The sequence below is a fragment of the Chroicocephalus ridibundus genome, chromosome 7, assembly GCF_963924245.1.
Source record: "Chroicocephalus ridibundus chromosome 7, bChrRid1.1, whole genome shotgun sequence".
In the NCBI taxonomy this organism is placed as follows: domain Eukaryota; kingdom Metazoa; phylum Chordata; class Aves; order Charadriiformes; family Laridae; genus Chroicocephalus; species Chroicocephalus ridibundus.
In genome coordinates, this window is record NC_086290.1 from 21,775,453 (window position 1) to 21,791,360 (window position 15,908).

Below are 15,908 nucleotides of genomic sequence, written 5' to 3' on the forward strand. Positions count from 1 at the left end.
GGATTTGAATACAGTATTCAGAAAGAAAATTCCTATTACATTAGGTCTCTATTTCTACTTTATCATCGCTTGCACACTGCTTTCTACTGCAACCTACTGTATATTCTTACCTTTCCTCTGTATAGCTGCAAGAATAAACTACTTCATTTTAACAGACACTAAAGCTTTAACTACCTTTTCTTTCAGGTCACTGTCCTTCTGAACTCATTTTGCTCACACTGTATTTATTCACAATACCTTAGCAGCAACAAAAAAAAATATTTAAAAACCAACATAGCTGCGATAAATAACACTACTGCGTGAATTTGCTCTCACTGAACCAAGGAAGCTCAGTGAAGCATTGGCATCTTCCTGCATCCAACTGCAAGTGAGCAACAACTGTTACAGCTTTATCTTGGTACAATACTGCTGACTGCTTCAATTAAAGTATTACATTCTTCTTTATTTAGATACCTCCTGCAGACCCAACCAGTACAGCAGATGAGCACTTTTGACAGTTGCTACTCATACCCCAACACCTTTTCCTCAGCCTTCGGGGAGGCGTATAGCGAGTGGAACATGATTTTCATCAAATTATATATTCCCACTTCTTTTATAGATCTGTGAAAATAACAAGCTTCCCTGAACGTTCATTTCTGTGCCTGAAAGCTAACCAGCTAACTGCTTTGCAGGTGGATCAGTCAATACTGGTGCAACGTTTTGAGCAGCATACATTAATGTACATTAGAAAAATTATCTAAGAGCAATACTTAACTCCTTCAGGTCCTGCTCAGTAGCCACCCAGTCACAGCATTGCAGGTTATCAACTTTCAAAAGTAGATGCACATTTAAGGTACCTTTTAATTTACTCTGACTCCAACACAAAGATTCCCACTGAATAATTAGCTGCCAAATTGCAGCCTGCCCCCCCACCCCCAATCAGACACGATGCAGGGCCCCCCACAGCCCAGGCGGGGGCTCCCGGGGCACAGGCCGACGGGTGCCCAGAGGCACAGCCTTCGCCCGGCCACCGCTGGGGCCTGCCCCAAGGCCCCTGCCCGGCTCCGGGAGCACAGCGCACACGCTGACCGAGGCAAAGCATTTACCAAAGTAAGGCAGGAGATAAACAGATGATGATACGGCACTGAGGTGAGATACCCTTGACATGGAAGAGATACCGAACACATTATCGGCAATACCACACCTACAAAGACACCCCAAAGCTAAGGAAAGACACAGCTTTTTTTTTGTCCCTGAGGAAAGGCACTTACCGTTTTCGTTCGCTGCCGCCAGCCAGCTGCAGGCCCAGCCCCACCAGCGCACAGGGCCCTTCCAGCCCCCGCCACACTGCCAAAACCCTCCCTGGGGCTGGACCTCCCCACACGAATGGGCCTGAGGACACCGGTCACCTGAGGAGGGCCTGAACCACCCCAACGAATCTCACCTGTGGCCACCAGCCCCACATCTGGGCCACAGGCAGCAGGTGCCAGCCCTGGCCCTGCCCTGGGCCCTCTCACGCTCTTCCCCACACAAACCAGCATCCCACAGGCTTACGGGTCCTGCCCCGAATAATCAAATGATTTCTTGAAGTACAAACACTTCAGGGGTCTTAAAACTGGCTTATGCAAAGTACTGGAATGCAAGTGGTCAAGGGCAACCCTCTCCTGTGAGCAAGCAAGTGATGTTTTCTCCCCTTCTCCTCCCCAACAGGAGGAACCAGATCCCTTTGTGCAGGTGCCACTCATAAACTAAGTAAGGGCAGCAGACATTTATAACATCACCCTGCCACACAGCCATCAAAATGCACACAGAGCATTGAAATTCAAAATACAAATCTGTTTGTGCAGTACACTTTTATTTTTATTTTATTTTTTTAACCTTTGCAGTCATCTTGGAGTAATCATCATGTAAACAGTAGGATGGGATGGGATTACATTGAGTCGTACGCAAATGGCTCTAGAACACCTCAACGATCATGACAAGGCATTATAAATAACTTCTCTTAATAATATATATTTGCCGTTTTCAGTACATTAAAGAGCTGCCGTTTATCTAGGATTAGCTAGGAAGTAGTTTAAATTGTAACCTCCGAGAAACACATCTCCAGATTTGAAAGTCTTTCTAAGGTTCACTAGCTCCATAACATCTATGTCACAGGTTAAGCATAAGACTACTTGGGTCAGAAGTGTTTTCTTTGTAACAGAGTTTTACTTGATCATTGCACAAAGCCCTATTATTTTCACTCCACCTTCGTATTTTGTAGAACTTCAAGTAAAGCTTCAGTTCTGTTCTTCAAGTTTTTAATCACCTGTATGAAACCGGTTTCTATCATTAAGGATAAGTCGGATGGGAGCTGGACACAGTAAGCAGTCTACCTTAACGACAACAGTTCAAAGTAGTTCTACCTCATAGACTTCCCAATAAAGCATAGTCAAAATATTCTAACACCTTTGCTACTGTAGATCCCCTCCTTGCTCAGATAACTATATATATTTATATATATTGTACCATATGTATGGTACTTCTAGAAAATGGAGATTATTTATTTAAGCAGCCTCAGGCACATTCTTAAAACATTAATGTCTGCAAGGCACCTCCCACTCCCTTGACAATCAGTTTGTGGACTGGTTTTTAGACACACAACCAACAAAAGCTTGCTAATGCCTAATTGATTTTAAAAAAACCAAAACCCTATAAGTTACCAAATACTTCAAAGATATACCTGAAACTTTTTTAAATAATGGGAGATTAACTGCAAATAGCACATAATCAAGTCAAATCATTTTCTTATTACTAGGATGTGTAATGCATAAATATATGAAAAATAAAATTCACAGTCAGTTTTAAAACTAGAATTCAAGTTTGGCTAATAATTCTTAACTTTTATATTTATGTTAATTTCTAAATATAACAGAACAGAGGCAGTATTATCAACCACAAATACAGGTAAAATAGTATCACTCAAAGTTTATGAAAGAAGTAAGCTTGATAGAAAATTCCTTTTGTAACCAATAAATACAGCCACCTGAGTGCATTTCCACAGGCTTTTCACTTAGGGGGAATCCAAATCAACTGCTAAGAGACATTTAGTAGCATTTTGAATGTTAGCAGCAGCGGTGTAGCTGTGGGCTTTGCTTGTTCTGACTTTGTGAATTGCTAGGGAATGAAGCAGAACTCAGTGTGTGGTGCATTAATTTTCCTTTGCATCTAAGCCGGACTCTTCGCAATCTCACGATTCAGCTTGGGGTCAAGGGACAGACATCAGCTGACACTTAACTGAGCAAACCCAATCAGTTTCACTTCATCGGGAATCTCAGTGCCATCACAGCCAGAGGCCTGCAAGTACAAACAGAAATGTTTAGTATATCACGCTACAAAGGAGGGTTTGACAGCCAGGTTATAAATTTTCCCCGGATCACCTAGTCAGCAAATAGCTTACTTGAAGGAAAGCTTTCAGACTGCTTGGTGTATCCGCTGCCAGATCAGCCAACAGCATCCTTAATTTTAGCAAACTCTTTAAATCAATATTAAAAATTATGAAAAAAATACTGGGAAATTAACACTTAAAAGACCCAAATTCTTTAACCCAAACTTTCCAGACTGGAGCCAGATTTGCTTTTTCATGTGAGCATGCTGTTTTCATTCATGAAGTGAATAATAATCTACATGTATAAAATCCACCTTTTACCGTTGTGCTGTAGCCACCAAATGACCCATGAGTCCAGCTATCAAGTCAGTTTGGAATACCAGCCCACTGAATTTTTAAAGAGATGGAAGCAGCCTACGAAGAGTAATAGTTGCAAAAGGACAGCTCCTTTCTGAGAGTACAATCTAGTACTTAAAGCCGTATACTTCAGATTCTTCACTAACATCCCAGTACAAACTGGCAAAAGCGAGCAGTTAATTTTACACAAATAATGGTAAAAATACAAAACCACCTTGCTCGGTTTGTTATTTTAGGTTTGCTTTAAAAAATTATACATGCTGTAGGCAAAATATTTTGATATTTAGATACAAAATTTGCTTCTGTAGGAGTGACTACATTTTTAATAAAGTTTTTTATGCATTCTTCCCCTGTGTGGTAGGTAAATCAAAATAATAATACAATTGGATGCACGGTGTGTAATGTATCACGACAGATGCCTTCAGACTCTTTGGCATATCCCCCCAAAAAAGTGTCAGAACAATTGGTTCACCCTATAAAAATGCTCGTGATGCTTTTCTGCATTTGTAGCAGTTGAACCCTTTAGTAGAACTGGTTTGTGTATATGCACTACATGGAAAAGAGCTCTCAGACTGTGCACAAAAGGTGCACCAAGTGACATTATCCACTGAGTTTTCAAGACAAAAAATAAACTCACTCGATACTTGTGGAAGCATTACATCAGGCTACTCCTTCAAATTTACTTTGATCAGACACGGCGAACAGACAGAAGACAGAACTTCTGTCTTCAGAGAGTATTTCACAGGTCTTACTCCATTGAAGCAGCAAGTAAAAGGTCTGAGATCATAACCATTGGTTACTATTAAGTTATCTGAATGGGTTTTGGATTGGCAATTTACTAAATAAATGGAGTTTCAATTTTGCACTTAAGATACTGTGATAAAAAGAGATAATATTTTTACATCATTCTACACTCTAGCTAGCTATCAATCTCCTCAAAGCCATGTAACATATCTAGATGCATATAGATTTTTAAATGCCTTCCTTATCAATAAATATTGTCTAATATTTAATGCACCTGGAACCTACCAGTTTATATTTTGGGCTTAGTGTAAGTACAACTACTATACACAAACTGCAATGTACAAGAAAAGCTCTTGATATTTACAATTCACTGTTTAGTGACTGAATGCATTCTTTTGTTAATATTTTTTTCCTCCCTTTTTCATATGAAAAAATCCTTACATAAAATGCAAATTATGCTGCGCAATGATTTTGTGTTTCCTTGAGTGTTGCCAAGATTACTTGTGTATTAAAGCAGCATCTTTCCCAAATTGTGGACAGCTGGATCCTGCAGGGAAGTCATTACTCTGTGTTAGCCAAGACAAGTAAGGGAGGTTTAATACTATATACATTCTGTAGAATGACATCGTTGTAAGACCAAAGATACACTGTTAAAAAAATATGCAAGAGGGAGATCAAACCTTAAAGACAGATTAATCCAGACACCTCACTTCAATACCTTTTTTTACCATTTTGGCAATAATTAAAGATAAAAATGTTTAAGACATAAGTTGTTGTTCTTTCCTCCCCAAAGATGAAAATGCTTGCTGTTTGAATGTAAATATTATATACCAGCAAAATAGCAGCAAAACCAATCTGCAAACAGTGATATACGAACTAGATTCCCTGTCCACAAATAATAGTAACTAATCCTAGACTAAAGAGTACTTTTCAATTTGATTCTCTGACTGGACATAGGATTAGCTACATTTAGACTTTGAATCCCCATAAAATATTTACCAACAAAATGTGTCTTAATCAAGCTGTATACAAGTGCTCTCAAATTCAGTGACACCTTGCTAAGAGGTAGCAAAGACTCAGTAGAGCATACAAACAAGTGACACAGTTCTCCTAGGCAACAATTCATTTAGGAACTCCACTAGACAATATAGAAACAGGCAGAAACAGAATGTTTATTAAATTAAACCAAGGATAAGAAGAAATTAGGATACTTCTGTGGTTACGTTCTTTTCCCTGGAAGTAGGGAACTAATGCAGGAAACCTAGGTTTAAAATATCAGGAAGAAACTTAGGTTAAAAATTAACCTCAGGAATTGTCACGTAGCCAATGGGACTTACCTTGAGAAGTGACATTGATTTGCGATTGTCTATTAAACAATCAAACTTGAGGGGCACCCTCAGCAAGTTTGCTGATGACACAAAGCTGGGAGGGGTGGCTGACACACCAGAAGGCTGTGCCGCCATACAGAGAGACCTGGACAGGTTGGAGATCTGGGCGGAGAGAAACCTCATGAAATTCAACCAGGGCAAGTGTAGGGTGCTGCACCTGGGGAGGAATAACCCCCTGCACCAGGACAGGTTGGGGGCTGACCTGCTGGAGAGCAGCTCTGTGGAAAGAGACCTGGGAGTCCTGGTGGACAACAGGATGACCACGAGCCAGCAATGTGCCCTTGTGGCCAAGAAGGCCAATGGCATCCTGGGCTGCATCAAGAAGAGTGTGGCCCGCAGGTCAAGGGAGGTCATCCTCCTCCTCTACTCTGCCCTGGTGAGGCTGCACCTGGAGTACTGTGTCCAGTTCTGGGAGCCCCAGTTCAAGAGGGACAGGGAACTGCTGGAGAGGGGACAGCAAAGGGCTACCAAGATGATTAGGGAACTGGAACCCCTCTCTTATTGGGTCTTTTTAGTCTGGAAAGAAGACGACTGAGGGGGGATCTTATCAATGCTTATAAATACTTAAAGGGTGGGTGTCAGGAGGATGGGGCCAGTCTTTTTGCACTGGTGCCCAGTGACAGGACAAGAGGTAACGGGCACAAACTTGAACATAGGAAGTTCCACCTAAACATGAGGAGGAACTTCTTTACTCTGAGGGTGACAGAGCCCTGGCACAGGCTGCCCAGAGAGGTGGTGGAGTCTCCATCTCTGGAGACATTCAAACCCTGCCTGGACACGTTGCTGTGCAACCTGCTCTAGATGACCCTGCTCTGGAAGGGGGTTTGGAATAGATGGTCTCCAGAGATCCCTTCCAAGCCCTACTGTTCTGTGATTCTGTGATTAATTCTGATTATGGTAAGAAATAGGATTATAACAGCATTCACTTACTGGAATCTGAAATACCATGTGACATTAACTGCAATAAATCCAACTGAATCACAGAAATACCCCAACCTAAATTTTCAAGTGGATTTGTTTTCAACTTATATAAATATTAACTGGATACTATGGGATATTACGTTTTGGAATTTCAAGCCTTTATTTTAAATGTGTGAACTAAAACCCAGACTTCTACAGAGCCTTTGGAGTATCTATATATCTAAATGCTCTTGGTGAGATGCCATTGACTATACAATAAAGCTAAGTCAGATGTTTAGACAGCAAGAACACAGATCAGCTGCAAAAAGAGAAGCATCAGCCTTTAAGCTAAATTTAGATAGCAAGAGCCACAGAAACAGAACGATTTGAGTTGCATGTCCTCCTCCCAAAAGAAACGTGTAAGTTCTGGTGGTTTTACTGGACTGTAGAGGAAAAATGAGTCCAACTTGTTTAGTAGGTTTAAACTACTCAAATCTATATTTAAAAAAAGTGACACAGGAAGAACAATCCTGAATCACAACATTATCATCAATTAGGTCACTTACTCTCTAAAAACAGTTCTCTACAGCCCATACGAAGCAGCTGCTGTTATAAACAAAGCTATGATTCTGAAGACCTACTTATCTCACAGACAGTCAGTCTAGTCTTTCATATGCGCCTGAGTCACTCTCAGCAAGGGGTGCTGAAAACAGATCGGTGAGAATTTAGTATTTACCTAACTAATCATTCAATAGCTTTAGCTATGTACATTTCTCAACTTAATTTCAGCAAGAAATAAAAACAAACACAGCACATCAATTCCAAATTAAGTTTTTGCAATGTAAAGTTATTAATATCACATTAGATTAGATCTATCATGACGGCATCAAAATTGACCAAATGTAGGATTCATGGTTCAGGGCACAAAATGCAGCACAGGAAACAGTCCCAGACCCAACACCAGGGTCTAATGTTGTATATACAGAAGATAGAAAGAGGCGGGGAGGGAGAAACAGTAATGAAATACAGTGGGAGCAACATCAACTTGCGAGTGTGGATGGTGAATTGAAAGAAGGTTGAAAGGAAGAACTAAGGAGAAGCAAGCAGTGGAGAGGGAGACCTGCATGCAAGAAAAATGGTGGCAGATGTTGGAAGAAACACGTTGGGATTGGAACAAGATGTTGATTAGCGAAGACACTTCAGCCAGGACAGAGCTGAGGGAGTCGGGGTGGAGAGGAGTTAACCTAACGACGACAGTTTTCTCTACTTTACTTGTTTTAACCTGCTTCCCCTGCACAGTTATGGAGCTGTGTGACTGTAAATATCTCTAATGTCTTGTCAAAACAGGGTTTAGGTTTATTCTCTCACACGTGGCAATTTCAATCATCTTCTCTCTCAACACATTTATTCAGCAAAATAGCTGCAAATGAGATAAAATCCAGTCTCTGTGTGAATACTGTGATAATTAGTTTGTTTCTTCCCTTCATGCTTTTACTTACCAACTTAAAAGTCAGTGTTTTCAAGGCCTTTGGATCATCTACTATCTTCTGTAAGTTAGCAGCAACTGTAAAATAAAGCATGAAAAAATATGATTTACAGAAATCGCATTCAATATGACATCAAGCCTCATATTGAATCTTCTGCTTAATTCTACACACATAGATGTCTTTAAATTTCCACTTGAATCATTTAATCATTCTCTAGCTGTCATTTGAAAGTCACAGGGCAGCTGGGCTGCCATAAATCCTGCCTCCTTTCTTTTGCAGTCACTGATACTTTGTGACTATGTGAACTGATTCTGGAGAAAAATCTGCCCGAACACCAAACGACCAAAAAACCCCGAACTACTAATTTTCAGTTTAGTCTTTTCCATAAACAATTAACAATCACAAATGCAAGTGCAAGGAAAATGGAAGAATCACACAGCCAAGGATAAGCTGACAGCTGTCATTATTTATGTTTCTATTATAGCCAGGGCCATCATCAGCGCAAGTTTCTAGGATAAAGCTGAGCTCACTCCCTAACTTCTCTTTCTCCTGGCTTTACGTACATGCTTCTGTCCCTTTTTTGGGCTGGTATTAGTACCACACAGATTCTGGTGATCTGTTATAGCTCACTACTAAAAGAACAACGAGCAAAACTAAGAGTGATACAAAAGGAGCTGATCTTCAAACTACTCTCTCAGTAAGTGTGATCGAGATTTGTGATGTAACAGCAATAAACAGTTTAACTAGATCTACAGAGCACGAGTGTCCAGAGAAGGAAGCTGTATGCCATAACAGAAGTAGCAGGAAGGGAATAATTTACTCCTTGAAAACAGAAGAGGAGGCAGGAAAATAATAAACTCTTTTTCTATCAAAACATCGAAATCACACTTTTAATTGGTCTACTTTTTACAACGTTGCTACCGTTAATCATGACCAAAAAAATTGGTTGCTTTCAGCTTTGTACGTTTACTAAACTTGGTCCCCAGCTTTGCACAGCTAACTTAGACCCATTGAGAGCCTCTGTTCAAGACTGACTTATGAGCACAAGATGCCATCAACAGGACATCAGCATGAGAAAAAGACCTCACACTTGGCAAAGCTGTTTAGACAAGATTTTAAAAAGGAAATAAGCAGGTATAAAGTAGCAGACATTTCTTAGTTCACTGAGTAGGTAAGTACCATAAAGCAGAGAAGCAAGAAACCAGATGTTGTCCATAAATAATACTTTCCACAGACTTGATGAGGTGGAAGATACAGAGCACACGTTTCCATGTTGAACGTCCTACTGCTACAAACTCAGGTTCCTACTTCCTCCATCTTCTAACATCACGATGATAAAATTTTCACTCCTACCGTGCCTGATCATGTATGATTTACTGTAGTAACAGAAATTTGCCTCATAGAGGGGAGTACAGTATTTGGCAAGGGAACTTAGAGAGGTAAGCAATTAGGGCAATCTACCACTGCTAAATGCAAATTAAAATTTTTTTGTGTCTCATTTTCTTTATACCACTGAAATGGCACCAAGGTTTGTTTATACACCTGTAACAAGTTCGACAGGGGATGAAAGGGTGCTTGAATCTAAAAACAAGCCTTAAAAGCAAGAACAAGGTATGTTTTATAGAGTATGGTTTTTGGCAACAAAAAAGATTAACCTTCACAGTCAAATGAACTCAACTACAGGCACTAAAACAGAAAATCTTTCTGTTTTTAAAGCTTCATTATTCATAATCTTCTTTACTCTAGTCATTACAAACAGGTTTTTTTAATCATATGATTCACTTCCACAATCAATAAGTCAATTTTATTGCAATACCTCCTACCTGATAAAATACATACAAATACAGATAATGGTTTTCATTACAATTAATACTTAGAACTTCATTTGTAGGCAAAAAGGAGTGTTCAGACTCATAGCTCCTGAAGCCAGGATAGAATAGCTTCAATTTTTTATGTCTTAAAAATCCACAAAATAGGATCAGGCACTCAACAGCAGTTCTGGGTTATCCAAATCCCTGTAAAATGTCTTAAAAAAAAATAAAAAAGAAAGAATAAGTTCTGTAGCTACTGTTAGCTGGCTTCGCTGAAATGGAGCCACAGTGCTGCAAAACCAAATAGGAGTTGAGTCCTAAATCCAAAGATTTCCAACTATTTCCAACTATTCACCTATTATAAAATGTTACAAAAAGATGAGCTTCAAATGCACGCCCGTCTTCAAGAGGGACGGCCTTTCATTTAATGCCTAGCAGGTGCAGAACAACTAAAGCAAGTCAGCATGCTGCCTGGTGATTTCACCTGAATGCAAAAACTTCCAGCTGTCTTTAGGCAAAGTTAGTGGTAAAGTTACTATTTCTGCACTTGCAAACAGCAGCCCATTATCAGCAATTGTTTTAATGAACTATCATACAGCGGAAAGCAGCACTGAGGACTTCACAAGTAGTATCAAAATCTTAAAAAACCCTCACCATCCTGTTGATTCTTTACCAGGGAAGAAATTAAAATCTTCAAAGCCAAAATAGCAAAAGATAAACTAGCAATATATGTCAGTAGTTAATTCCAATGACTTTTTTTTGGTTAATTAAACACCATAACAGAAAGGAGTGATATTTTAGATGGATATCATTCTTCAAGAACTGCTTTTCAAAGACCAGTGCTTGTTAAAAGGCTACAGGAACACAGTTGTATTTGTTCACTTATCTTTACTTTTAATATAAACACAAACCAAAAACTTATACATATAAAATGCTAGAGAAACATCTGAAGCAAGCATATGAAATATGCTTTATTTTTGCTTCTCTGAGGGGCCATAACTAGAGTGGGACACGTTTAATCAAACAGAAGATTAGGAGGATTTAAGGGAGTAATGCCAGATGTTTTCAGGCTATGCATGAAAATGAGAAAGCAGACCTGCAAAGAGTCCATAACAGTAGAATACAAGTTTACATTAAAAATAGTCACACCTGCAGTTTCCTACAGAGAGATCTTTTAAATTTCAATTACATGCATTTAGCATTTTTCAAGTAAAATTAGCGTTTCACCTGTGACTTTTGGTACTGTGTTTTACATTTTCTGGTGTTTACAGAATGGCACTAAAAATGATTTTGCCAAAATAACGTCATTAATCCCATTTAATCAAGCCACCATGAACGCGAATCCCCCCAACGGCCTGCTCTTTCTGCAATATTTGAAAGTGAAAGTAATTAACATCAACTAAGAAGCAAGTATGTGTGCGTAATTACCTAGCAAAACCATACAGTCCTTTTGGTATCTTTTTCATTTTTCTAACTCCTTGCTTTTGCTTGGTTAGGTCTTGTCCTTATTTAGACTGCAAGGCCAACTGTCTGAATTTGGATACCTAAGTCTGCATTTCAGGAAGCTACTTAAAATATGGTTTGGTTGCATGGGGTATTTTTGTGTTTTTTTGTTTGTTTTTGTTGGGTTTTTTTTAGGGATGAGACAATCTTGATCCTTTTCACCTCAGTGCAAGCCAAAGGTTCTAGAACCTCAATAAGGACATAGCGCTGGGTATGTCTCTCTCCACCTGAACACCTTGAAGATCTGGGCTCAACTGGTAACTGGAGTCTTCTGGGGCCTGATACAGTCAGCTAGGAAAAACAGCAGTATCCCATGAACTGCAGGTCTCCATGGCATCTCTAGTTTAGCTAACTTCCTTTAGAAATAGAGCCAGCAGCACAGGCAGCAGAAGCCATCCAAGCAGTTGAAAGTCCTTCCTGAAAGCCAGCCTGCAGTGCCTTCCAATTATTTCTCCAGAAAATTTGGGGGTCCCATCTTTAGTACAGTAAAGACATCCTCAAAATTACAAGTACAACAAACTACTATAGAGTGGAATACTCATCCTACTTTAAATGCAATTAAGTTAAGCTATCAGTTGCATTAAATATAACTGACTTACCACTCTTAGGAATATGCTTCTGAAAATGTAGGACTATTATTAAACCTACACAGTTTTGACCACTAAGTATGCAAAGTCTCATGAAAAAGAGAGAAATTCATGCCAGACCAGTAAACAGTGTTCTCACATACAAGCAGTTGCTGCTACTGTTCAGCCCTATTCAGAACTATCGAATGCATCAGGCAAGAAAGAAAAACAATTACTTTTAAGCAGAACTGCTGTTACGCTTTATTGATGAGCATCTCCCTCAACTACTAAATTTAGGCTCTTTTCATCAAGGAAAATGGTTTACTGGGTCGAGACTCACCAACCCTCCTAGTACAGTTCAAATACAAAGTTTTTATTTGGCTTAAATAAAAAAAATAAGCTTGAAGTTTCTAAACGCAGATGAACCCAACCACAACTGCAAACACTAAGGAGGAAAACAACCATCCCACTCTCGCCACCTCTCCCCCGCACTCCCAACCATTCTTCTATTGCAAGTCAGTGAACAAAGTCCGTTTAATACAGTAATGCTCTCCCTCAAGTGAAAATGAGTTTCACATTAGGAGTTTCTAGAGAGGTAGGAATCGTTCTCTCCATTGATACTTAAACTGTTTGGAAAAGTGGAGAGCACTGTAAAATATATGTCTCTGGATTCTACTTTACACCTTATCTCTAAGTTAAGTATACGACAGGTTCCTATTGACAAAGCCATTTTTCTTTGAAGTGCTCGGAAGTCATGCTGTAGATGTTATAGTCCTGAAATCCAGAGTAGATTAGTTTGCCTGCACGCAGCCCTAATTGACAATTTCAAATCCTCTTGGGAATTCACTGTTTCTACACGGCCTGGATATACTAGACTCGACTTCATTTTGCAGAGTGTTTTCTCAAGATGTTACAGCCATGCTCCTATAAAAGTCAGAAGAAGAAACATGAACATGATAACTGCAAGAAAAAATTAAGTGGTGACGGAGAAACCTTTGCCAGCAGTAACCTCCACCAAATAGAATATACTTCAAATCATGCCTTGGAGAAAAAGCCCTCTTCAAATGTTAGCAGCAGTTAGCACAACAGGCTTTTTGTTGTTTACAACAATAAATGAGGTGCCATTCCACTTTCTTCAGTAGGCTTCTGAAGGACATACAATCAACCTCTGTACTACAAATCATCCCAGGTTCTTTTGCAGGTTTTGCTCAGTGACAAATGGTTGTGCCACTCTGTCAAAGTAAGTGTCGGCACTTGTGGAACATGCAATACGGTAAAAAGTCAAACCCAACATATGAACATACACAATACAGACTGCTAATTGTAGATGTAATAAATAAAATAACCCCACGTAACTACAGTCCTCTAGCATGCATATTTATGTAGAATATTCTACAAATCACTCTTTGCCATATGACAATTTTGGCCAACGACATCAGTTACAATTTTTAAATAAGTGATAAATATAATCTGAGGTAACAGAACAAAAAAGGCCACCTTCAAGATCGCAAAAAAATATCAGAGAATAACCATAATTTGAGCTGTCTCAAATAGCTGGTTTGTTCCTGTAATGTGACAGTACCGTGCCTGGTTATTTAAAATTCTTAACACAGCATGAATCCTAACCCTAATGACTTCTGAATAGGGAAAACTTCTGTAAAAGTTAAAATTAATGAGACAGTAAATAAAGCTACACGAAGTACAGTAGAACTATTTCCAGTACAATGCCGACCCAGCCAACTGAGCCAGAGCCATCTGGCATAAACACAGACACAAGCAGAATCTAAAGCTTGAGATGATATTTCTGGGGTGCTCTCAAAAGAATAATGATTCATCTGCTTTTCCACTTTGAAAAGGGTGGATGGGGAACCTCTAACAGTATGCTTAGGTTCAACAGTTTGCAAAGCAATTGCACATTGTAATCCTGAAATTCAGATATGAGGAAAGGGAAAACATTATTCAGGCACAAAATCACTGTCCAAAAAAACCCTGAAAAATTGTACGCTCCAAGAAAATGAAAAAATATTTTTAATAAGTGAAAAGTGAAATAATTTTTAGGTAGTCCACAACTCAGTCTGTAAGAAATAGCCACGTTCAACTGCTCCTTACTTCATCCATGGTATTACTGTTAGAGAGGCCAAACTCAAAGCTTCACAGATTTCTTGGCTTTCCTGCTGATTGTTTCAGATATTACCTCCTCCCCAATTGTAGGCAGTTATTTTGCCATTTTCATCTGGTACATGGAGTTCTACATAATTAACTGCCTTGGGAGTCTGCTGATTTGAGGATTAATGCTGTATTCTCCTGTATTCTCCGGGTCTTAGGAAGCAGGATGCCTGAGTGACGGGGAATACTTTTCAATGGAATTATTCCTCCTGAAAATTCAGCTGTTGTTAGGGCTTTCCTCCAAAGGGCTGAATTTATTATGCACGCTCTTGAGTTGGTTTCACATATTGCAAGAGGTTCATTGCAATATATATACATTCATATATATTTCATACTGCACAGCCGTTTCCATGCATTTGCAAATTCATAATAAAATCAAAACTAAATTTTAAACTCTAGCTAGCACTGGATTATAGTACTTTATGCAAACCATCAACGCAATCGACCTTTAGAACTTTTGGTAACAATTCCTCCAGATGTCTGACTTTCTTATTATTAACTAATATTATCTTAGAGCTCATGGACTGTCTGCATGAAAGAGTAAAAGGCTTTTAAAAGTGAGGTCAAAAAGGTCTTTTAAGTACAGCATGATTCCATTAGTTCACCCATTCAGGATGCTAGTCATAAAACCTCTTTTGTTTATGTTGCTTGAGAACAGTACCAAAAGAAGTATTAAAGCATTTTGAGATCTGTGACAGCTAACTAACGAGTGTTTATTGCTAGAGGACTGCAAGGAGTTAGACATGATTCTTTTCAGAAAGAAATAAGAGAGAATAGAAAGATCAACAGCAAGCCTGGCTTCTCTTCTGAGGAAGCTACTGGACACTTATAAGGGAGAAACATTAAAACCATTTAGAAATGTATTATTTATGAAGAGGCTGTCATTAGGAATTTATCAAAGAGAGATTAAGGCTCACAAATTTGTCTGAATTCTCAAAGTACATTGCTGAATCAGTAGATATAGATAAAGACAATGGAAACTATCTCCATTTCAACATTTGATACTTCAATATCCAACACCTTGATTTGCAGCCTCACGATCAGAAAACACGGCTCAAAGAGGACAGCTACAGGACAACAAAAGGCTAAAGCTGATCTCACTTGAAAGGAACACCGGGAGACTGAAAAAGGTCCCCCTACAGCATCCTTATGAACAGGACTACAATTTCACAGTGCAATTCCCACAGCTTAAAGTAATGATTAAAACCACTTGAGCCCTGTGGTTCATATGGGTTCTGAGCCCCAACATTGCAAACCCAGGAACGTGTGCTGTTTCATGTGAGTATAAAGTACCAGGAACGAGGAAGAACTGTAACAAATAAAACCATTCTCACCTCCCTAAGAATGGCCCAAGATACAGCAATAGTGAAGAAAGGAGGCAAGCAATACTTCAAATTATAACCCAAATACTTATAGGCACAGGTTGTACTATCCCTAGCGAGTACCAAAATCTGTGCTGATTTTACTTGGGTATGAATTCATTTACTCTATACAGACAACCAAAGCTTAGGCTAGTTCATGTCTTTTTAGACATTTTTAAGGACATTAACTAGTAGTCTGGCATCAGGGCATCTCATTCCAAAAAAGGAGGGGGGAGGAAAGTGAGACCAAAGCTTTAACAACCAACCAGTTATGCCGTT

General features: G+C 39.2%; 1 protein-coding gene across 2 annotated transcripts in view; it reads right to left on the reverse strand.

The window, feature by feature from the left end:
• Positions 1–1,826: 1,826 nt before the first annotated feature.
• Positions 1,827–15,908, reverse strand: part of STK39 (serine/threonine kinase 39) — a 101,337-nt gene continuing 87,255 nt past the window's right edge. For both annotated transcript variants that reach the window (XM_063340874.1, XM_063340873.1), the window contains 2 exons: positions 8,235–8,299; positions 1,827–3,315 (listed from right to left, as the gene is read on the reverse strand). In XM_063340874.1, coding sequence (XP_063196944.1) covers positions 3,241–3,315; positions 8,235–8,299 — 140 coding nt within the window. In that variant the 3' untranslated portion in view covers positions 1,827–3,240. The remainder of the gene's footprint in view (positions 3,316–8,234; positions 8,300–15,908) is intronic.